At 43.0% G+C, this 25033-nt stretch overlaps 1 protein-coding gene across 1 annotated transcript in view; it reads right to left on the bottom strand.

Moving 5' to 3' along the window:
- The window catches only part of LOC126272794 (keratin-associated protein 5-5-like), an 85200-nt gene extending 60489 nt beyond the window's left edge, over positions 1-24711 (bottom strand). Inside the window, exon 1 of the mRNA XM_049975944.1 lies at positions 24639-24711. Coding sequence (XP_049831901.1) covers positions 24639-24711 — 73 coding nt within the window. The remainder of the gene's footprint in view (positions 1-24638) is intronic.
- Between the last annotated feature and the right edge of the window lie 322 nt (positions 24712-25033).

The following is a 25033-nucleotide window of genomic DNA, read 5'->3' as shown; positions in this document are numbered from 1 at the left end:
ACCAGACAGTTTTTTCTGTGGCATATTCGAATGGACTTAGCCCACCTATACGATCCTAGTAGGCTCCAGATGATGCTTTTGCTTTGCATATCGGTTACATTACACGAACAGATGTGGGGTTCACAGAATTGATAAACATCGGCTATGTAGTATTGAGCAGTCGAATCCATGAATTCAATGGTACGTATCGTTTAACCACTAATGGGTCTATTTGTGTTAATGTTGAGATGACAGTTGACAGTGACCTGAAAGTTATAGTGGAAATTTAGAGTGTAAAGTGAGGTATGAAGGTGAGGCTCGTTCAGGTATGGTTAGTGGAAACTGTGCAGCAGAGTGGCATATCTGAAGAGGAGCAGTTGACAGCTGATTAAGACACATTCTGTCTCACCAATCCTGTCCTTGACAGCAGCAGTGTTAGTGTGTCAGTACTCATTGTGATCGGTAGTGCTATACTAAAATTAGCGCCTCTAAAATCATCACAGGACGTATTTCTAAAGCTAAAAAGTGCTGTCAAGATACATGGTCAGCTCGAAGTGGTATTGTTTTGTTTAAGATAATGGAAGCATTGAGCTTGAGATGTGCTGTTCGTGATTTCGGTAACTCAGTCTTTACAAGATCAACGAAAGATCATTGCAAGATCGTGTATTAGTTCAACAGGTTTTGCTTGGGACGATTGTGGAATTCAAAGCACACAAAGAAAAGTTATTTGCGAAATAGTATGGTGTAGTTTCACAATATCAGTCAGTGCTATTTAAGTACAGTGATTTTGTGAGTGTGGGCCCTTAACAAATGTTCTATTAAAACTAGAGTCTTCCATGTCGTATACATGCATACCGATTTCATTCTGATTTCCAAATCTAATTTCCCTACGAAGAAAGAAATACCCAGTAATCCAACTGCCCAATCGAATCAGTTGCGTGTAACATTGGCCAAAACGACTGCCAGGACTTCTGAAGTACAGTGATGCTGTGTAGCGTACTCCCTTCCATAATTAACAAATTTTCCATTAAAATTAGTCTTCTACACCATGTACATCCCATATTAATTTTTTAAATGTACTTCCGTATTGCTAGCATTCAAATAGGCTCAAACTCGACCAGTCTATTTCCATAGATATAAACCAGAACTTAAGAACTAGGTTCTCTTTAACGTAGACGTCTTCAAATCACATTTCTAAATGCATGGGAAGATTCTGTCTCTGCCAGAGATGTAGATTTCCGATGGAATAGCGACTTAACGTTTCATATTGTAAGAATATAGGTGCAAGCTATAAGAAAAACAGTTGTAAGAACTGGTAGCTATTGTGATATTTCAGATACCTGCTTCACCACAATGGCAATTTTTAAGTCAGTCGTTTCCAGTCTATATGGTTTCATAATGGCCTTCAGATACTATCCTGTTGCCACATTTTGAATGATGTCGAATTTAACAGTTTAGATATTTCACTGGCAGAAGAATTGTCACTTTTTATACCACGATAATACATGTTACATTCCAACCAAATAGGCGAATCATGTTATTTCTGACCTAACCTCCACCCCTATACCACTACCTCTGAAAGGTCTAAGAGCTATATTTCCCGGTACGACTTCTCTCAGTTTCTTCCAACATACCAGTATGGCCATTATCAAGGTTCTTCGGATCACATTCTGAAATCCCTGGGCTAGCAGGACAGAGCGGATGCGGTTATGTTTGTGGAAAGGGGCCAAAATAAGTTACTGTCAGTTGCACTCAACATATAACTTCATTTCTTAAAACACACAATCACACAAAAAAGAATCAAATCTCTCAAGGTTTTAACGAAAGACTCCTTTGATTTAATTTAGATCAGCTGAAGGCCACATCGAAAATGCAACGCACAAGGCCTAAGGAAGGTACAGGAGTACTTCTGGAGGTTTCACGTCTTAAAAAAATATTTTTATCTTCAATATACACTCCTGGAAATTGAAATAAGAACACCGTGAATTCATTGTCCCAGGAAGGGGAAACTTTATTGACACATTCCTGGGGTCAGATACATCACATGATCACACTGACAGAACCACAGGCACATAGACACAGGCAACAGAGCATGCACAATGTCGGCACTACCACAGTGTATATACACTTTTCGCAGCAATACAGGCTGCTATTCTCCCATGGAGACGATCGTAGAGATGCTAGATGTAGTCCTGTGGAACGGCTTGCCATGCCATTTCCACCTGGCGCCTCAGTTGGACCAGCGTTCGTGCTGGACGTGCAGACCGCGTGAGACGACGCTGCATCCAGTCCCAAACATGCTCAATGGGGGACCGATCCGGAGATCTTGCTGGCCAGGGTAGTTGACTTACACCTTCTAGAGCACGTTGGGTGGCACGGGATACATGCGGACGTGCATTGTCCTGTTGGAACAGCAAGTTCCCTTGCCGGTCTAGGAATGGTAGAACGATGGGTTCGATGACGGTTTGGATGTACCGTGCACTATTCAGTGTCCCCTCGACGATCACCAGAGGTGTACGGCCAGTGTAGGAGATCGCTCCCCACACCAGGATGCCGGGTGTTGGCACTGTGTGCCTCGGTCGTATGCAGTCCTGATTGTGGCGCTCACCTGCACGGCGCCAAACACGCATACGACCGCCATTGGCACCAAGGCAGAAGCGACTCTCATCGTTGAAGACGACACGTCTCCATTCGTCCCTCCATTCACGCCTGTCGCGACACCACTGGAGGCGGGCTGCACGATGTTGGGGCGTGAGCGCAAGACGGCCTTACCCTTTTGCGGGACCGTAGCCCAGCTTCATGGAGACGGTTGCGAATGGTCCTCGCCGATACCCCAGGAGCAACAGTGTCCCTAATTTGCTGGGAAGTGGCGGTGCGGTCTCCTACGGCACTGCTAGGGTCCTACGGTCTTGGCGTGCATCCGTGTGTCGCTGTGGTCCGGTCCCAGGTCGACGGGCACGTGCACCTTCCGCCAACCACTGGCGACAACATCGATGTACTGTGGGGACCTCATTTCCCACGTGTTGAGCAATTCGGCGGTACGTCCACCCGGCCTCCCGCATGCCCACTATACGCCCTCGCTCAAAGTCAACTGCACATACGGGTCACGTCCACGCTGTCGCGGCATGCTACCAGTGTTAAAGACTGCGATGGAGCTCCGTATGCCACGGCAAACTGGCTGACACTGACGGCGGCGGTGCACAAATTCTGTGCAGCTAGCGCCATTCGACGGCCAACACCGCGGTTCCTGGTGTGTCCGCTGTGCCGTGCGTGTGATCATTGCTTGTACAGCCCTCTCGCAGTGTCCGGAGCAAGTATGGTGGGTCTGACACACCGGTGTCAATGTGTTCTTTTTTCCATTTCCAGGATTGTAAATAGGCTGAAAGCCTTAGCTTAAATTTTTCCCATAGAACTCGGCTGAAGGCCTCACATGAATCAAGAACAGTGTTGCGACTTAAGGCCGAGACAAAGAGTTCCAATATTTAATCTAAAGAGGCTGAAAATTTGGCTGAATCCGCATACCAACAAAAGGCCTAGGAGGAAGAGCTCGCAATTTGAAAAGGCTGAAGGCCTTATCTTGAAATATTTCGTCTAAAACTCGGTTGAAGGCCTCATACTAAAGAATAACAATCTAATGACTTAAGGGCAAGACAAGGATTCTGAATTTTCAATTTAAGGGAGATTAAAATTCGGCTGAAGGTCACACACCATGCAGAAAACAATTTTACGGCTTAGGGCGTAAAGGGAAGACCTTCTAAATTTCAACTAAAATAGGCTAAAGGCTTTGTGCTAAAATGCTTCACATAAAACTCGGCTGAAGTCCGCGTACAGAACCCAAACAATGTCACAACTTAGAGCCGAGATATGTCACAACTTAAAGCCGAGACAAAGAAATTTCCAATTTTTAATTTAAGATGGAAAACTCGGCTGAAGGTCACATACAACTAGAAAAAATTTCTTACGGGTTACGGCCTAGACAAAAGTTTTCAACTTTTGATTTGAAAAGGCTGAAAACTTGGCTGAAGGCAACATACCAACTTGAAACAGATTTACTTCTGAAGTCCTAGGCACAAAGAATTTTCCATTTTAATTTTGAAAGGCTGAAACTCGGCTGAAGGCCACATACTAAACACGAAACACTTTTTTTTTTTTTTTTTTTTACGGCTTAAGGCCTAAGAAGAAAATCCTTGCAATTTTAATAAGCTAAAACTCGGCTGAAGGCCACACAGAGTACTTAAGACTAAAAAGGAAATCATTGTGTAAAACACAAGGAGCGGCGATCAGAAGGTTCCAAGAGTCGGCGCCGGCAGTAGTGGCCGTGCGGTTCTAGGCGCTGCAGTCTGGAACCGCGAGACCGCTACGGTCGCAGGTTCGAATCCTGCCTCGGTCATGGATGTGTGTGATGTCCTTAGGTTAGGTAGGTTTAACAAGTTCTAAGTTCTAGGGGACTAATGACCTCAGAAGTTGAATCCCATAGTTTTCAGAGCCATTTGAACCAAGAGTCGGCTTGGGAAGGTAACACTTGTGTTTTTAAAAGTACACTCAATATTTCTTATGCAATTGTTAACACGAAAAACCAAAACAGTAGTGCATTGATTGCGTCACAGTACGTCAGTTACATCCCGACAAATTGCGAAGCAAAGTCGACACTTGAAATAAACAAAACGCACTACCATTGCACATATCCAGTGAAAGTATGATTAAGTATGTCAATCATATCGCGATTGCGAGCAGTGTGCGGTTCACGCTTGCATCTCGGGATGTGCAGGAGGTGCGCCTTTTGATTATTTCAAGCGTAAACTTCCTCTTTCCAACTTCTCACTTCGTAATTGACATATTTTTGTGCAAGCAATGACATTCTTATTGTGATTTTTCACATTATTGATTGTTTAAAATATCATACGGGGTGCCCATAAAAGAAAACAAACATACGTTTTTGTTTGCTTACGTTTTAGAATGTCTCATAGTATTTACTTTCATGAGACCCTGCCTTAATTTCGTACTCGCGGAAGTCGTTTTCCAATATCAATTGTTCCGGAGACATTTACTTTTAGATGGGCCACCCGGTGTACTGGCCGTGAAATTAACTATCTGGAATAATGTATTCGGACAGCATGGCACTGAGTGAAGTTAGTGCGTCATAAGGGGAACGCCAGCCAATCGACGGACATTAGACGTTAGAGAGAGGACGACACTTGCAGTACGGACCAGTAACGAGAACAGTGATTTGAAACAATGATGCTAGAAAGTGAATTTTATTGAGCAAATACCGATGTGCCTCGCACAACATGTTTAGTTTTCTTACTAGTAAGTATCCACGACTCAGAAAAGCCACGTTTCGTCGAAAGATAATACTCAGTTCATCCTCAATTAATGGTGCGGTTTCTACGCTATTATGCAGCATAGCTTCCATGTAAACTTTGCTTTTGCGGATGATCAACAGCTGCTCATCTTAGCAACTCGTGTACGTGAACCCAAACTACATATCACAGTTTTGGAAGAGTGTTTTGCAATCTTCAGTGAGGCGATCAGTAGTGCTCAGAACAGACTAAAGTATTATTTTCAGTTGTGTTTGTGAAAGTAACGGACGTAACTGAGATGCCGTTACACACAAGATAGTTCGGGAAAGTATTATTCAAAGTTGTGCAGCCAAGTTTTCTTCAGTTGTTGTTTCATTTAGCTGATTGAATAATAAATAGGTTCTGAAAGATGAATTAATATCGTCTTATCATTTCGTAGAAACTCTGTCAACGACATCATCTACAAGCAAATAGTATCGCTACACTTTGAAGACTACAGGTATTGTGCCACCGCTTACACTATTCAGAATTGGCGCAGAGGATTTCAAGATAATTCAGCCAAAAGTTAAAGAGCGAGTGACAACAGTGCAATGATAGGAAGCATAATGTGTAGTGAATGCAGTGCTGTAGATTGTAAGATAAAATTTTATATTCAGTTCCCATAATTTACAGCCAACACAGTGCACATTGTGACTTGAAGACAATGAAGAATAATTCATTACTTTTCCACTCGGTTTGGCTATTGCACTCAGAGCACTAAGCTCTCTTAAACTCGTTTCATAAAAAGTACTTTCAGTAACACTACAGATTGCAGAATAAAATTTTCACTCTGCAGCGGGCTGTACGCTGTTATGAAACTTTCTGGCAGATTAAAACAGTGTGCCGGACCGAGACTCGAACTCTACACTCGCCCGCGAAAGGCAAAGGTCCCGAGTTTCGTATCTCGGTCCGGCACACAGTTTTAATCTGCCAGGAAGTTACAACACTACAGATTGTTGCCGTGCCTTCAGCATAATACAAACCAAATACTGTCTCAAAACTTACTGCCATTACAATATTTGTTTAGTATCTCGTGTAATATTATTCTGTGTATTATAAATAATATGTTTCGGCGTTATCAAGAGTGTTGTCTTTAAAAATTTATTTTTGTGCTATAACTATCAGTGTTCAGTCATTTCAAAGTGACTACTCACCATAACTCTGTGTTATAGTCCATTAAATCGTTATCATTTGTAAATTACAGTGTGGTAGCTGAGCGTTAGCAATAATTCTGTTCAGTCATTATGCGCGTACGCTTCTGTCCTGAAACATAATGCTACATGGGCAAGTTTCATAGGAAATAAAAGGGGAGAGGCATCTCATGCTGCTACAACAATTAGGGTTTCTTCCCACTACATTCGTGTGCACGCACCAGATCAATCAGTGCTAAAAATCACTGCAAAGACCTTTGGTTCCCTTAGACGAGGTAGGGAAAAAATATTATACTGGAGGTTTACGTTTCTCTACAGATCACGTAAGATAAGTGGTAGCAACATCCTTACCTGTTAGTTTCAGCAAGTTTTTCTATTCTTTTGAAAGTAATTCCTGTCAATATTCACCAAAAACGTCTTATCAAACTGATTGTTTATTGTGTTAACACTGTCTGTGTCCACCATTCTGGGAAAGAGAATTATTAAATTGTTCTTGACATTGAGAGTATTTCCGCTGCCATACATCTTGCAAAGCAGGTGGAAAGGTTTGTCATGGTTTGCTATCTCAAGTATATCAGCCGCTATGAAGGAATGTCAGCTTCTCCATAGGCAGTGTTTTCGCTTAGGTTTTTCTGTACTTTGTGAAATTCCTCTCACAGAATCAAATCTTTTCTCTTATTTTCACGCATTTCTTCTTCTCTTTGTATAGTATTGTTCGCAAGTTCGGTTCCGTTATGTGGACTCTCTGTACACTGAGGTGACAAAAGTCGTGGAATAGTAATGATAATGTCGTATACGTAAGGCATATAAGGATAGTGCCCTGGTGGACCTGTCATTTGTACTCGAGTGATTCACGGGAAAGGGTTTCTGATGTGATTATGGCAGCACGACGAGAATTAACAGACTTTCAACGCGGAATGGTAGCTGCAGATAGCCGCATGGGTCATACCATTTCGGAAATCGTTAGGGTATTGAATACTGAGAGATCCACACTGTCGAGAGTGTGCCGAGAATACCAAATTTCAGGCGCTGACTCTCTCCACGGACAACGCAGTGGCCGACGGCCTGCAGTGAACGTTCAAGAGCAACGGCGTTTGCCTAGAGTTATCAGTGCTAACAGACCAGCAACAGAACGACAATAATCAGTGTGGGACTTACGACGAACGTATCCGTTGAGACAGTGCGGCGAAATCTGGTGCAAATGGGCTATGGCACCATACACCGGCGCGATTTGTTTGCTAGCAGTACTACATCGCCAGCAGTGACTCTCGTGGGCAGATGACCATATCGGCTCGACTCTGGACGACTGGTTCACCATAGCCTGGTCAGGTAAATCCCGTTTTCTGTTGATAAGACTTCATGATGGGGTTCGAGGGCGGTGCAGACTCCACAAAGTCATGGACCCAAACTGTCAACAAGGCACTATGCAAGGGGTGGTGTTTCCAGAAAGATGTGGACATGTTTACATGGAACGAATTGGGTCGTCTGGCGCAACTGAACCGATCATTGGCCATTCTCAGCCATTCATGGATTTCATGTTCCCAGACAACGATGGAACTTTTATGGATGACAATGCGCCCTGCCACTGGGCAGTAATTGCTCGTAGTTGCTTTGAGGAACATGCAGGACAATTCGAGCGAGTTATGGACAGCTATAGAGGCAGCATGGCTGCAACACTGGGGGGAGGGGGGGATGGGGGGCCGTGCTTTGAACGACAGAGCACAGAGGTGATTACATACCTGGCATCTGTGCAGTACAAATCAGCAGCTGATGGTCGAATGGTTTTCACAGGTTGTAGTACACACACGAGCAATATCAACACGACCAACACTACGTTAAAAATCCTATTCCATGCGTGTTTATGTGTTCTTTGTTCATTCTATTTTGACGTTTTTCATTCCCATTTAGCGTGAGCAGAACAAGCTTTCGTAAAACTTGATTTTTTTTTTTCGCCCAAAGATACCATCAGACTGAGAGTTGACGATAAATGTTGTCCATCCCCAACATACTTATTAATATTTTGTGTGGGTGGGTGGGTATGAGGCTTTTGTGTATAAGTTTTGTACTTCTGCACCTCGTTCAGTAACGAACGAGCACTGAGCGGCTTAACGCTCCTTTGGGGTCAGATACTCGATAGCGTAATTGGGCCAGGTCATTAGGTAAGCTGCGCGCTCCGATCTTGTGTCACCAGCAGTTACTCACGTTGCTAATAGCGGGCTTCCGAGTTACTGAACAACAACCGCTAACCACATAAGACATTAAAGTTTGTACAACGATATACTGGCAAATATAATACTGGAGCTCTCTCCTCTGTGTGTTAACTTCAATACATCTGAGCGTCAATCGACAGGGATTTCTTCCACGTCTCTGAATAAACACAAGCAAAGTTGCGACCAGTGAGTGTACAACAGTTTTCTGCAGCGTCCATTTATTAGTTCTCAATTTGGTGTCAAAATCATCACGTCTCGCAGACACATTAATACTTTTCCCTTTTATGTTTTATCTCTATTTTAGGAGCAGTGTAATACGTCTCCCACGGAAATTTTATTTAGTTTTGTAAGATAAGTCACAAGTTACCTACAAACGAAGATAAGTAATGCAACTAGGAACAACAGATTCCAATAACCCAGGATCGTTTTCTACATTTGTAATGTTTATGTATTCCCGACACGATCAGTATGGGGGCGTTCTGCAGAGTACGGTAACTTGAGAAAGCGTCACAAGCCAAGATCGCTGAAAAAGTATTTTATTGGATTAAAAGTTTGGACCAAGCTTCTCTATCGTGGATAGTATATGGGTAAGATCCAATGATGACAGCGTAGCTCTGTCGCAACGGGTCGTCCAGTAAAATGTTGTTCTGCCAATCTTGGATTGTCAAGTTTATTTAAATTAGAACTTACAATTTTGATCGTGTACCCACTTAAAGGAAAAGAGAGTGAGAGTACGCAATCCACTTCTACAGTTGCTTTCTTCAACTAAACTTAATAATATGTTTTGTTGCAATTTTTTGTTGTTGTTTCACCCTGCAGGCTGATTTCATGTACTTCTTCGTACTGATCTACCTTGTGATGATCTCAGTGTCTCTAAATAACGTCTGTAAAGTACATCCTCTGCTGAAACAGCACAGTTCTCATATTACTTTTGGTGTCCCATTGCCTAATTTAACCCTCCGAGAGTTATCTGGTTTAATTCGACTACATGCCATTACTCTTGCTTCACAACTGTTGATTTTGATCTCATAACGTCTTTCCAAGACCCTATTAAATCCTTTTAACGGATCTTTCAAGTCCTTCTTTGTCTCTGAAAGGATTTCTATGTCATGTGTAAAGTTATTACTTCTTTTTCCTGGAGATTAATTGTCTATTTTAGATTAATTGTCTATTCTAGACTAGGTTCCTTCCCACGGGAAACAAACAGTTGGCCTGAAAAATTACCAGTTAATGACACTGATGTGGGTGTAAAAACTGTAAAAATTGTTAGTTCCCCTAAAGAGGCCATTCCAAAGGATTTAAATACGCCAAATCTCATGTTAGTAAATTGTCGAAGCGTCTATATCAGGATCCCCGAGTTACTCTCCAAAATAAACAGTAGTAATGCCAATATTGTATTAGGTACCGGAAGCTCGTTGAAACCAAATACAAATAGCTGTGAAATTTTGAACACGGATTGGACAATTTGCTATGGGCGGTGTTGTGTTCATTGCAGTTGAGATCGATACTGGGTCGGACTGTGAAATAGTCTGGATAAAGCTGTCAATCAGACAAGGAGTGACCATTGTATTAGGATGTTTCTATAGACCACCAGCATTCGCAAGAAACGTCGCAGAATGTTTCACAGAAAGTCTTGAGTACACAGGAAGTAAACATGCAAATTATCCATTAGTTATAGGTGAAGACTATAATCTGGCGTCCATTGACTGGGAAAATTACACGTTTATCACAGGGGAAAAAGGCAAATATTCGTGTGAAGTTATTCTAGGAGCGCTATCAACATACAACCTTGAGCAATTGGTTAGAAAACCAACTCTAGATGGGGACACACTAGATATCTTGGCGACAAACCAACCTGATCTTTTTGAGGAAATTAATCTAGAAGAAGGTATTAGAACCATAATGTCGTTGTCGCTTCTACGTCAGTGGAAATCGCAAAAAAACCAAAGAAACAGCGTAGAGTTTTATTGTTGGGGAAAGCAAATAAATGTGTCATTAATGAACATCTTACTAGTTAGCTCCAAGTATTCACCGCGCAACACAAAGCTATTGAGCGTCTTTGTTAGGAATTTAACGGTATTGTGCACCACGTGCTAGAGAAATATGAGCCTAGCAAAAATATAGGAGAGGGAAAGGATCCATCTTGGTTCAACAAACATATTAGGAAGTTTCTGAGAAAGCACAGAATTTTCCACAGTCGTTTTAAAAGTAGTCACTGCCGCACTGACAAACAGAAATTATGCGAAATGAAAGCAGCTGTCAAAAGGTCAACGAGAAATACATTTAACGAACTGGAAACAACTCCGCAGATTCTAAAAATAACCCCCAAAATTTTGGTAGTACGTAAAATCTATGAACGCTACAAATAATTCAATACCTTATCTTGCTGACAGTACGGGTAATGTCAGGGATGATGGTAAACAAAAGGCCGCAGTACTAAACTTACCCTTCAAAAAGTCGTTTACGGTAGAGAACTGCAGCACCATTCCCCCTTTCACTTATCGAACAAACGAAAGGATGGCTGCCATAGTGTTTAGTGTATCTGGGATTGTAAAACAGTTAAGATCCTTAGACGCCATGAAGGCAACTGACCCATACGGTATTACCGTAAGATTTTATGTTGATTATGCTACAAATAAAGGACCATTCTTATCCATCATAGCCGGCCGCGGTGGTCTCGCGGTTATAGGCGCGCTGTCCGGAACCGTGCGACTGCTACGGTCGCAGGTTCGAATCCTGCCTCGGGCATGGATGTGTGTGATGTCCTTAGGTTAGTTAGGTTTAAGTAGTTCTAAGTTCTAGGGGACTAATGACCACAGCAGTTGAGTCCCATAGTGCTCAGAGCCATTTGAACCATTTTTTTATCCATCATATATCAGAGATAATTGGAACAGCGGAAAGTTCCACGGGACTGGAAAAAGGCCCAGATCATAGCAGTTTATAAAAAGGGTAGAAAATCGGATGCACGTAATTACCTGCCGGTTTCACTGACATCGATTTGTTGTAGAATCATGGAACATATGTGTTCAGACATAATGACCTTTCTATACTCTGAGAAGCTCATCTGCAAAAACCAGCACGGTTTTAGGAAACAGCGGTCATGCGAGACACAGCTGGCCTTCTTTGTGTATGATATACAACAGGCTCTAGATACCGGCTCCCAGGTTGATGCCATTCCTCGACTTTCGAAAGGCGTTCGACTCAGTTTCGCACTGTGGCTTGATCCAAAGGTGCGCGTTTTCCGTCTGTCCGATGACATATGTGGTTGGATAGAAAGTTTTCTAATAGACAGAGAGCAGTATGTCGTCCTGAATGGGGAGACTTCAACAGAAACAAGCGTAATTTCAGGTGTGCCCCAGGGCAGCGTAATAGCTCCGCTGCTTTTTACAGTTTACATAAACGACCTGATTGATGGTATTGACAGCGGCATTAGACTGTTTGCCGCTGATGGGAAAGTAGTATCAAACGAAAGTTGTGAACAAATCAATGAGGATATGCAGAAAATAAATGCGTGGTGTAATGACTGGTAATTATCTATCAATATTAGTAAGTGTAACCTACTGCGTATAACAAAGCGAAAATCGCCGTTAATGTACGAGTACAAAACAAATGCCCAGCCTTTGGAAGCGGTAACGTTCGTCAAGTATCTCGGTGTGACTATTCGAAATGATCTCAAATGGCACGAACAAATTACACAATTAACAGGTAAGCGAACTCTAGATTGCGGTTTATTGGTAGAATCCTGAAGCGACGCAGTCCTTCAACAAAGGAAATTACTTAAAGTACTTTAGTTTGTCCAGTCTTAGAGTACTGTTCGCCTGTATGGGACTCTTACCAGTTGGGTCTTATTCAAGAGATTGAGAAGGTCCAAAGAAAAGTGACAAGATTCGTGACTGGTACATTTAGCCATCGCAAGAGCGTTACAGATCTAATACATAGTTTGAGGTGGGTGATATTTGCAGATAGACGACGCCCTATACGGAAGGAGTTGCTCTCTAAATTCCAAAATCCGATGTCCACGGAGGATTTAGAGCATATGTTATTACCACAGACTTTTGAATTGCACAATGATCACCATAGATAAGCGAAATTAGAGCTCGTACTGAGGCGTTCAGAGAGTCGTTTCTCCCTCGCGAGGGTGAAATATGGCCCGAATAGTGCCCCCCGCCACACACCGCTTGGTGGCTAGCGCAGTATGTATGTATATGTAGATGAATTCCTTTCTTTAATGACTGCTCAAGGGACTGACTGGATACCACCATGAATACACTACAAACCTATGTCGCTCCCGTTTCAAGAACTACTTTGCTTTGATGCCCATCGACATCTCCCTCTGCAGTGTGTTTTCTGTATAAGCTGTAGACAACATTTCACTTCCCGTTTTCTTCTCAATAACTACACAGTTTCAAAGAGAGTGTATCAGTAAACAGTGTTAAAAGCTTTTGTAACTGTACAAACGATATAAATGACTGTAGGCTTGTCTCTCTTTAACCTATTTTCTAATATAAAACGCCTTAACAGTGTCGCGTGTTCCTGAATTAATTCGAAATCCAAACTGAGTTTCCTCAGGTTGAGGTCTTACCAGTCGCTCCAGTCTTCCGTAATTCTGCACTAATTTTACTTACGTGCACGTTCATATCAGTGGTCCAAAGTGACGATTCCGTAGCCCTCGTCCAGAGTTTCCATTCGAGCACTCTCACTGTTGTCTGTATAATGAATGCCTCCTCCTACTCAGTCTCGACTGGAATCTTTTCACCTGACCCCACTAGCAGAAACCAACTGGAATCAGATGTGTGATTAGATCTGAACGAGAAAAACTTCCTCCTTCGCTCAAGGAGACGTCTGAGGCAGATGACCACGAGCAAGATTCGAAATGTAAGTTGCGGTGCCTTCACGATACCCATCCATAGTTCCTCCTTCGCTCACGGAGACGTCTGAGACAGCAGACCACGAGCAAGATTCGAAATGTAGGTTGCGGTGCCTTCACGATACCCATCCATACTTCCACTGTAAATGTTGCTTGACAAGCCTTCACAACCAGTAGCCCTGGCTTAGCGGTTCGCACAAGGCTATTGACGCCAGTCAGCAAAAAGTCTCTGTGAAACAAGCTCTACCCTTGAACCTTACATAAGCATAAGTGTGAGGGGCAACTTTCAGAGCATCGGCGCCCACACTGGCTCAACACAGCGGGATTCAGAAGGCAGAAACCATTTGGAGTTTTTCCTCCGTGCGAGAAGTGGTGCCGTAGCCTGTTCTCAACACTTATGAGCGATACCCATTTTACATGCTAATCGAGTGACGATGGGAAATGTCTAAACGACACGAGATACCACTGATTTCTCCAAGCCAGGATTCGATGAAGCTCATTGTTCTCTGTGATCGTTGTTTCGTGGTACCACGTAACACACACTGACTAACCAGAATATTACGACCACTGCCGACCGCTATGTTAGATGCCGTCTGGTGGCGTTGCGACGACTTGACACGGTAGCAAAAGTATGTAAGCGGAGAACACACGGACGGGGGATCATCCTATCGAAGATATGGGCTCAGAGTGGTCTTGAAAATATTTCCGACATTTCACAGTGACAACAGTTTAACAAAAGTCTTATGTGGCTATACTGAACTGACAAATGGAGCAGTGGATTTTGTTTTTACCACGAAAACGAAACAATGTCTTTATCTCTAGATGCGCTGAGGTTTATGACGTAATGATCAAAGTGGAAATGCCTGAACTGTCATGGATCGTAATTTATCTTATGGAGCAAGCCATCTACACAGACGTAATTGCAGTGTGTTACACCATAAAAAGGCCAGTCCAATGTTTATCAAACCTGGTGGATGAGACCATGACATCAGTGGCGTTAAATGATAAAACTGTCATTCCATTCATAACTGATTCCCAGCATCATCATCAGTATGAAGTGTTACCCACACGACCAGTAGTACACACTTATATTCGCTGTAGCATGGAAGCCATCTTGCCACTTCTGAAACACGTGCTGTGTCAGTTCATAAATTTGTATTGTTGGCTGAAATGTGGTGTGAAATGTCGTCCTTCCGTCGCATCGCCAGTATCATCTAAGCATGAGAAATCGAGAGCCTTGGCAGATCAGTCAGACGATTCGTATTGCTCATCAAGGCTTAAGGCGTTCATGGTCGAAACTGCTGTGTGATGTCATGTATTATTCTTCTGGAGTATTCTGTTTGTCACCTTGTTCATTAAGGGTGCAAGAGGAGGGTTCACCATCTGTCCCACATACTGCCTAGCATTCAGTCTGTGTGCAACAGTATTCAGAGTGATCTTGTTCTCATACCCAATAGTTAGGCACTCCCTGATGCTACGAGATGGGCCGGTATGTGTCTCGAGAATTGCTATTCTCTGTGACTTTTCCCGCAGATCTCGACACGTTGGTCTCGATCAGACCACCGTAAAAAGAAGTGCGATTCGTCGCTGAACAACACATGGCTCTACATAGCTCAGCCTTCCGTCCGTGGTAAATACTGCAGACTGACTTTAGAACTCAACAAAACTTCCAGGAATATGATCTCGACTCTTGATAGTGACACTCTTCGTGTTAAGTTCGCCTCGGTTTCGGCTGTTATTATATAATCGTCATAGACAGTTGGAGAATGTTACGACCTACTCGTGGTTTCGTCTATCGGAAATTACACATGCCTACTCTTCTGATCACATTTGTGATGCAGTCATTGTATGACAGGCAGATGATTCTGCGGTCTGTCGGTATCAATGATTCGACCTGTCTTACGGTTCAAAGACTGGAAGTAAACCGGAGAAGCACGTTTTCTGGACATGTTCTCCGCCCGAAATGTTACAGGAAAGTTAGAAATACCTAAAAGCAATCACGTTCTCACATTATCCGTTATCAACGAGCGTAGGCTGTTTCGTCGTATATAATGAAATTACCAGTGCTTCGGTAGCTATTGCAGATGACCGTCATCAATCTGTCAACTTTGGTTTGTGGTTGTTGTTTTTTATTTATTACGTGAAAGTGGTTTTTTCTGGCATCGTCATAATCATCAACTTTCTGTTATGTTAGCAGGTCCTTTCCGTTTCCATTTCATGCTATCCACTGCTTCCTTCTGAATGTTGGTGTGTGTGCTACCGTTCTCTGCACCATCCATCTCTGAAATCTCTTCCTCCATCGCCTCGTCTTTTCTTCCACATACCCTTCAAAGACTGTTTTTATACTCCCTTCCTTCCCTTCCTTCACTCTTAATATATGTCCAACCCGATTTCTTTTCCTTCTTTTTAGTTGTATTACATCCATTAACCGACTTTGTTCTCCTTCTCTTCCCAGTATCTCTTTATTTTTCACTCTCTCCTTTCAACCCATTTCTTCCATCATCCACCATGTTTCCATTTCAAAAGCCTCCAGCCTTTCTCTGTCTTCTCCCTCACTGTCCGCCTTTCAGCACCGTGCAAGAATACACTCCATACATTTTTTAATCATTTTCCTCAAATCTTTGTCTGTATTTATGCAGAAAAGTGTCCTTTTCTTATAACATGCCTCCTTTACCACTATTATTGTGCTTTTAATTTCTGTGCTGCTTTTCAAGTCCGTTTGAAACCTGCTTCAGCGGTATTTAAAGCTTTATACATGATCTAATACTTTTCCATGCAGTAATATGTTTACCTTTCTTTTTCGTCCCAGTGCCATTACTTTTGTTTTCTTTGTATATATTTTCATTGCATAGATCTTTCCCTCAACTTCAGTTCTATCGACTACATCCTGTACTTCTTTTTGACCTGTTGCTAGGAGAACTGTGTGGTCTGCAAACCACAGTATACCGTATTTTTATTGCGTGACTGTGTTAAACGAGGAGGCATATCTCATGTTACTGCTGGGAAGTTTGATGTGAAGTTGTTGCTGCTTTTTATAGGAGAATCCAGTGCTGACGTTATGCTGACTACATAGCAGCTGGCTGTGCCTCAGACCCCCTACTGTTTGCTGTAACCTGCAGAGCGGTCGAAAGAGCTGTGCTGAAACTCTTTCATGAATGCTAAGTGCGACTTCCGCACTAACAGGCTTGATTTGAGTATTTCTTGCTTTTGTACTGTGGTGGTCCCATACGGAGCCTCTCGACGAGGAATGAGCGCACGGCTCTGTTTGTTGGTGTTCAGTCCTTGCACAGCCCCATTTCCTTTCATCTGCGTTGCGTAAATGAGAGAATAAGCCATATTCAGGGCATTTCAGAACTCGCTCCAGTACAGCCAGTAGTCCGTTGCGGTTTGAGGCAGTACTGCGAACTCATACTTTTGGGTAGGTAATGCTGGTACCGAACGAGGTGACCTGATGGCGTGGTCGAACCCCCGCCTTCTGTATGAAAAGTACAGGGCAGGTTATACCTGTCCCACCGTCCAGCGCCTGGCGGGAAAGTTAGGACAGGGAGAACAGCGCTCGTATTCGGCTTCTGGCAGCACACAGGTTGGGTGAGGAGGTGCCTGGCAGATGTCAGTTGTGTGGTGACTCAGTATTTTATTACGTACGGAAATGCGAGTGAAACGTTTTTGTTGTAATTAGCTTTCTATGTGAATTACATTTTGCTATTGTGTCCCCTCCAGCCATGCACGTGGTCCTTGCTCTGTCTCTCGCGGTCATAGGACCAAAATAAAATGTTTACGTGGATTATGGCAATCTTACATGATATACAATTAGCGTGTGAAATTTTTATTTTCTTTGTGAACAAAATCTTGCTATTGTGCCTTTCAGACAGGCACGTGGGCTTTACCCTGTCTCTTACTATGGTGGAACGATTATAAAATGATTAAATATGTTATGCTGAGCCTAAGGATGTACACATTAAATGAGGAATTTCATATTTTTAAATTGCTTCCTTTGAGAACCACATATTGCTACTGTGGGAATCAACAAAATACGTGAACTTCACTCCTTGGTCCCTTCCACAAATCACGTTAAATGGATTGTGTTTTAAAGAAATTTGAAGTATTAAGATCATTAGCCAGTGCGTTGTCAATGGTGAGAGGTAATATCTGGAATTTAGTATTCTCGGCACACTCTTGACGGTGTGGTTCTCGGAATACTGAATTTCCTAACGACTCCGGAAATGAAATATCTCATGCGTCTCGCTCCAACTATCATTCCGCGCCGATCAGAGTCTATTAATGCCCGTCATGTGGCCATAATCACGTCGGGTACCTTTTCACATGAATGTACAATACATGAGTACAAGTTACAGCTCGACCAATGCACCTTTCTTCTGTGGGTTGTGTACAGGGTACTGCCGCCATCTGTATACGTACACGTCGCTATCCCTTGAATCTTGTCACTTCAATGTACACTTATGTTACTGAACATTTTACTGTGTACTACTGGAAAAATGTTTTCACTATGGGAAGTAGTTACAGATGACAATGTGTCTTTTGCCTTTTGTTTTACATCGTATGGCTCACTCGCTACATCACTGATTTGTTTCGTGTTGTGTTATTGTCTTACGTTTCTGGTAAAATTTTACTTGATGGATTCTCAGAGGGATTACCTTCTGTCTCAATAACTTTCTCCCAAGTGACACTTTCCGGTAAAAGTTGAATAACTGGAAGTTGCTGTACGTGTGTTAGTTCAGAATTTAATTGTTCATTACACTTTCCAACTGAAACCATTCCTGGTTTAGATAATACAAAATCAGATGCCATTAATATTTCAGAGGCATATTTCAATGCTGTGAGTTCGTCTATTAATGTGCCGTATTCGAAAGACAAATTTGTCATGTCAGTTTTAACAGCATTGTGCTGCGAAGTTAAATTCGAATCAACATTGGTTAAGGTCGTTATCGCAGAAGTAAATGCCTCAGATTTTGTTCATATTTCACTCTCACCACATATTTAATATCCAAAGTTTGTATTTCATCACATGCGGAGAACATTTTGCCACATATTTCAGATGATAATTCACTTGAAATTCTTGATGATAATTCGATTTTTAATTCTGACATTTCATTTCTTATTGTCTTCACTAAACTGTAAGTGAGCGTGGTATTCGAATGCTGTACTTGGTTACTGGTGTGACACGATAGCCAATGGGAGTGGATTGCTCTCAAGAAGGCCATTGTAATACGGTCGAAAGGTCGGCTTTGACGCGGTACAACACGAGAAACAGTTTTAACCATCAATACAATTTATAGCTTCACTTTGAGCATAGATTCAGTTTCGATAGATGAAGCGTCTACATTATATACAGCCACGTCACTATCTTCATTCTTGTCTGTGAATTCTATCTCCTGTGAGTTTTCAGGCTTCGTGTTAAGCAAATTTCCGATCTTTTCCGTAACACCTACTAATGAATCCACGTAAAAGAAACTAATATCCGTACACAACTGACTAACAATGCTAATCAAGAATGCTCTCGAATAGGACAAAAGCAATTATCGAGCTTTGCTGCTGTGTTATGCACGTTCGTGGCATGATTTTGGCCATCTTTTACCACTAAACTAACTAATATTTGTCGTTGTATTCCATGCATTGTATCCATATCATAAGATAAAGTTTGTTTTTTTACAGTACACGTAACCAGAAGTTATGTTGTCCTGCCATGATCCCCTGTGGAACGCTTATCAGTGTATTTGGGAAATAATTTACAATTTAGACTGAGATGCTGATGCTGTATTCTTCTGAAGAATAATTGTTCGGAATTCGAAACGCGTCACAGTGACCATTGCAGGAACAAAGCATGAAAAGCATAAATAAAACTGGTAATAACAATGTATTTGAGTGGTCGACGTACACGTAAATTAATTGGATTAACTGTGTGGATGGTCGTCAGTCACCGAATCGTTGTTGACGAGTAAATGAGTTTGGTGACGGAGGACAGTATTTGTACAGAATATAATGCAACAACATGATTTTTACCTGACTTCGTTGAACAAACGTAGACTGAAAGGTTCGATTTTTTCTTTATCGTGCAAATCTGCACGTTATGTCACGCAGATGGCGCGCGAATCGGCAGGCACCTAACTGATCCCTTTCCAAAGCAACTGATACTGAAATATAACGAAGTTTGCATATCGTTAGTTAAAGGTAGTAACCTCATATTTGTAAATGAAATTTTGACTAAATCAGAATTTCCAGCAGTTATTTCTAAAGATCTTACGAACCTATACAAGAGAAGGTTACAATCTGCGGTGCAGTAGCAGTCAGACAGAAGGTGAGAGCCAATTATTGCTTCTCTTATTTTGAAAAATAGACACTGGAAATAGCAGCAACTATGGATATACAAATATGTTAGTGGTAATATACAACTTTGTCTTTCTGTAGGCCCGCATCTCGTTGTCGTGCGGTAGCGTTCTCGCTACCCAAGCCCGGGTTCCCGGGTTCGATTCCCGGCGGGGTCAGGGATTTTCTCTGCCTCGTGATGGCTGGGTGTTGTGTGATGTCCTTAGGTTAGTTAGGTTTAAGTAGTTCTAAGTTCTAGGGGACTGATGACCATAGCTGTTAAGTCCCATAGTGCTCAGAGCCATTTGAACCATCTTTCTGGAGCGAAATAATAAATTACAGTTGATAATGTTAATAGTGAAAATAAAACTCGTAAGTCATTAATTTAAAGAAACCTTCCTGTTTATATAATTTGATCATAGGGACATGATAAACGGATGGATTGTTGCTTCGGAAGGGGCAAGTGTATAAAATTTTGTCACACCGGGAATAAAACTATGGATTTCTGTACTTAACATTCAAATGCTCTTGCTCCATTCTCTTTTCCCGTTAAATGGTAATTTGTTATTGTTAGTTGTGGTGTCAATAACCGTCACCTTTTTATTGACGCCTAGTCGTTGATAAGATGGGCTCTTTTGTGTTTGATTTCTACGTAACACTCCTTTTTTTCCCTTCACACCATTTCCACCGTGGTTGTCTGAGTGCTCGAAAGTGAGTTTGGGGTAAATATCGCGAGATCAGGGGTGACCAAAGATAATGTCGGTAGAGTACAGTGAGCAAATTCAGCAGAGGGAAGCCAACGCCAAAGATAATCAAAGTTAGCTGAGCAGAACGTGTCAGGTTGGTCAGCGCTAAGGAGGAGCTGCCCCTCGACTGGGATTGAATAGGGCCGCTGTTCCCCTGGTTCCGACTGGTATTCAGTATTTGCTATATATGACGGTAGTATCTGTTCCCGAAAGAACAGTTACCGTTGATGACCACGCAGCTTTTACTAGATTGAAATGATAATTAAATGGACACCCTAGCTGCAAACAGGCGTCGATATACTTCATTGGGGACCTGTTGGGAATGTGTTCCCACGTCCGGGTCTCGAACCCGGGATCTCCTGCTTACATGGCGGACGCTCTATCTATCTGAGCCACCGACGGCACAGAGAACAGTGCGTCTGCACGGACTGATCCCTTGCACGCTCCCCATGAGACCCACATTCCCAACATGTCCACACCACTACATTCGTAGTGCGCGTAATGGATATTTGCTCATCATACTCATTACTCGTGGCAGATTAAATACCAAGTCCCGTACGAGTTCGGGCATAGCGTGTGCGTTCGCACAAGAAATTCAGTGGTCGGGAAGTCACGCTATGCCCGAACTCGAACGGGGCTTGGCAGATTAATCTGCGCCGAGTAATGAGTATGATGGGCAAACATCCATTGGGGGCACTACGAATGTAGTGGTGTGGACATGTTGGGAATGTGGGTCCCACGGGGAGCGTGCAAGGGATCAGTCCCTGCAGGCGCACTGTTCTCTGTGCCGTCGGTGGCTCAGATGGATAGAGCGTCTGCCATGTAAGCAGGAGATCCCGGGTTCGAGTCCCGGACACACATTTTCAACATCTCCCCAATGAAGTATATCAACGTCTGTTTGCAGCTAGAGTGCTCATTTAACTTTCATTTCAATTCAGTATTTCGTCTGTACAGTGAGCGGAGGGGTCATAGCTGTGTGGAATTCCCTCTCCACGTTGTGGCAAAATGGAGATATTAGAATGTAGTGTGCAGTCATACAGAACGCTAATAACGTTTCTTTTAGAGTCAATTTAGAGAGAGGAACATTAAATGATGTCTTCATTATCATTTGTTTGTTGGGTTTGACGGCAAAAGAAGGGGGCTTAATTGCGAGTACATGTGTAGTGTGGACCACCAGTCCATGCTCTTATTTCGATTGCAGGGCGTTTTCTCAGTGTATAGTCTGGTGTAAAATGTCGTTCTTTTACTGGAACGGTATACTTTTGATTCATTACTTTAACAGTTTCAGACTTTTATTTTTATGTAGTAGCTAGCCGCTTGTTGGCACCATTCCTCAAAAAAATGGCTCTGAGCACTATGGGACTTAACATCTGAGGTCATCAATCCCCTAAAACTTAGAACTACTTAAACCTAACTAACCGAAGGACATCCATGCCCGAGACAGGATTCGAACCTGCGACCGTAGCGGTAGCGCGGTTCCAGCCTGAAGCACCTAGAACCGCTCGGTCACACCGGCCGGCCACCATTTGTCCCGAACTTCCTTAAAAATGAACAAATTTCAATCGAGATTGCTTTCGATTGTGTTTGTGAGAATATGATTGCAAGCTTATTAGATTTCTTGGCGAACTGTTTCGAATTTTTCGTGTGTATTTTATGACTTTTGTTTGACTAGATGTTCATCGCTATTTTTCTTGAATTATCCTAACTTGGCTCACATTACATTCCAGCAGAAGTTTATTGAGTTCAATATGTTTCAGGCAATAGCTGACTGGTGTGGAAATTTTATTTAATCCGTGCCACTTTCTCTGTGAGTTGTACCCCACCAAGTGCGCACACCAGTCGCCACCTGTTAGAACAAACGAGTGTAATTTCTGTTCCCTTGGGATATTTCGGACACTGCACAATTACTTAACAGAGGACAAGTAGTGCCAGCGACCTGCTGTGGGAGAACTTTATTTGTTTTTGCTGTGTTTCTTTGTGAGTGGTATTCGATCACGTGCTCATGCTACAAGTGCGGCTTTAAATTAACCCTCCCTAGATTGCACTTGGTCACGATATATTCGCGTTACAAGTTTGCGAAGAGAGATATTATTGAACTAATGAAAATGTTGTGGGGGAAATACTGTTTCCATTTGAGTGTGTTCCTTGTGATTGTGTTCAAACGTGTGTGAATTCCTAAGAGAGAAAACTGCTGGGGTTAACGGTCCCTCGACTTACATACTACTTAAAGTAACTTAACCTAACGTACGCTGAGGACGAGACACACACACACCCAAGCCCGAGGGAGGACTTGAACCTCCGGCGGGAGCGGCCACGCAATCCGTGACACGGCGCCTCAAACCATGCGGCCACTCCGCGCGGTCTTGTGATTCGTATCCAACCATGTTTCCTTACTATGTGCAACATTGATCGAACTTAATAATTCTGAGCATCATCCGAGCTTATTTGAGTCTTAATTACTATCGTTGATCTGTTTAGTGCAAGAGGTTTGGTTAATTTGATGTGGTTTCACTGTGAGATCAGTTTCACCAAGTATTCCCAGCTTTGTAGTCTATGAAATATTTTGTAGCTTACTGATAACGCAGTCATCATTATTCCGCTTACATTCACTCAAAATTCAAGTAAAGCCAGAACTTAAGTATATAGGTTTGGATTTTCAATGATGAATCTCAATTTCTCTTTTTACGCTCAACCCCCCCCCCTCCCCCTGTCTTCGTACGTTAGTATCAGATTCGAGGCCATGTGGACAGATTTCACCATGCGCCATATGTTGCTACTGAGTTTACTGAAAGAATATTACGCGGATTAACGTACATTGAGAAAAGAGGTTTAACCAGTTGTATGTCGTTAGTCTGTTGGTTTCATGAAAGCTCATGACCAGCCAAAGAATTAGATAGTACTTATTTTGTCGACCTTATATAGCCGCGTTTATGCCATGATTTTGCTCATTGCATTATGTACTTTTTGGTGTGCACCGTATACTGCACTAACTTCACTCCCGTGTACGTGAATTGGCATGCTCGTTGCGTTGACGCGTATCGTGTTCATATTGCATCCTCTCCCATCGATAACTGATATGCAACTGTAGCCATATTCCTATAGATATCAAATATAAAAGTTGTTGACTCGATGGGCTTGAATATCGGAACAAATTGTCACGGACGTTTTCTGGCTTTATTAAAGGGTGAGGCTGGTAGTAGCTGCAGTGTGACGAACCGTGGCTGCAGAAGCTCCTGCTGCGCTCCTTCTCGCCTTGGTGGGTTTCCGAACAGCACGTTTGCCGTCTGGTCTTTGGTCATTAGAAGCTTATTCACTGTCAGTACCGGATTCATACCACCTATTCGAATTGGTATGGGGAAGCGTTAGCTGTTGAATAATTATCTCCTTTTAATTTTGTAGAGACTTTAACTTCCATTACTATTTTAAGTCAGTTTCCAGACTGTTGTGGAAAACGGGACATCAGTTACGCAGAAACTTTGTGTGATATCCACGGAGACCCATGGTTCCACAAAGGACAGTTTAAGGTAAGCATATGAGCATACAAATTCATAAATTTGCGAATATTTGTGTGTGTGTGTGTGTGTGTGTGTGTGTGTGTGTGTGTGTGTGTCTGTATGTGTCAGTATTTAGAAATAAATAATATTGCATGGTGTTGTTGATGTAAGAGAATTTCAGTCTTGAGCGACCGACTACGGTATATGTATAATCAGCATGTTTGGGGGCACACCTCCATCTACGTTTCCGCGCCGTTCCTTCAGAGACTGTGACCGGACACGGCGGCGGCAGCAGCAGCAGCAGCAGGGGCGGCTCGGGCTCCAGGGTGGCCTACTGGCACAGCCGCTTTGTGCGGAGCCGGCGGCTTGTCGCCCCTGGGAGTCAGAAGCGACTCCCAGCCGCTTTGTCTTCAGCAAATGGCCGCGGGCGCTGAGAAAACCCTGCCGAAACTTCAGTCTGACAGGAGGGCGCGGCCAGGGGGGGGGGGGGGGGGGGGTGGAGGAACTGCGAGGGCGCAGAGCAAACACGGGCCGCGATAAGGCCGGTGGCGGGGGCGGCGGGGGCGGCGGTCTGCCCGCGGCGCCCGCGACTGCCCACCATCGCCCCGCGCCGGCTTCCGCCCCCCAGTCTAGCCGCCCTGTCGGCCTTATGCAAGCTCTTCTGTCGCCCTACTGTCTGACTTTAGTCTCTGTCGAAAGAATCGTGTGGCAATAAATAACTAAAACCTGTAATAGCTTCTTTAAATGTATAACATCTTGACAATTTACTGTTTACATAGTTGTGTCGAAGACAATAGCCCTTCCCACTTTTTGTGCAACACCTTCTGGTGGAGCTGCCTGGATGTTACCTTTTCACGTGTTAATGAATCTAGAATATGTGCAGTGATGAGCCGAAACATTATGACCATCTGCTTAATAGCTTT

The sequence above is a fragment of the Schistocerca gregaria genome, chromosome 5 (genome assembly GCF_023897955.1).
Source record: "Schistocerca gregaria isolate iqSchGreg1 chromosome 5, iqSchGreg1.2, whole genome shotgun sequence".
Taxonomy (NCBI): Eukaryota; Metazoa; Arthropoda; class Insecta; order Orthoptera; family Acrididae; genus Schistocerca; species Schistocerca gregaria.
Note: the sequence above shows the minus strand (reverse complement) of the source record. Positions and strands in the feature narration are given on the sequence as shown.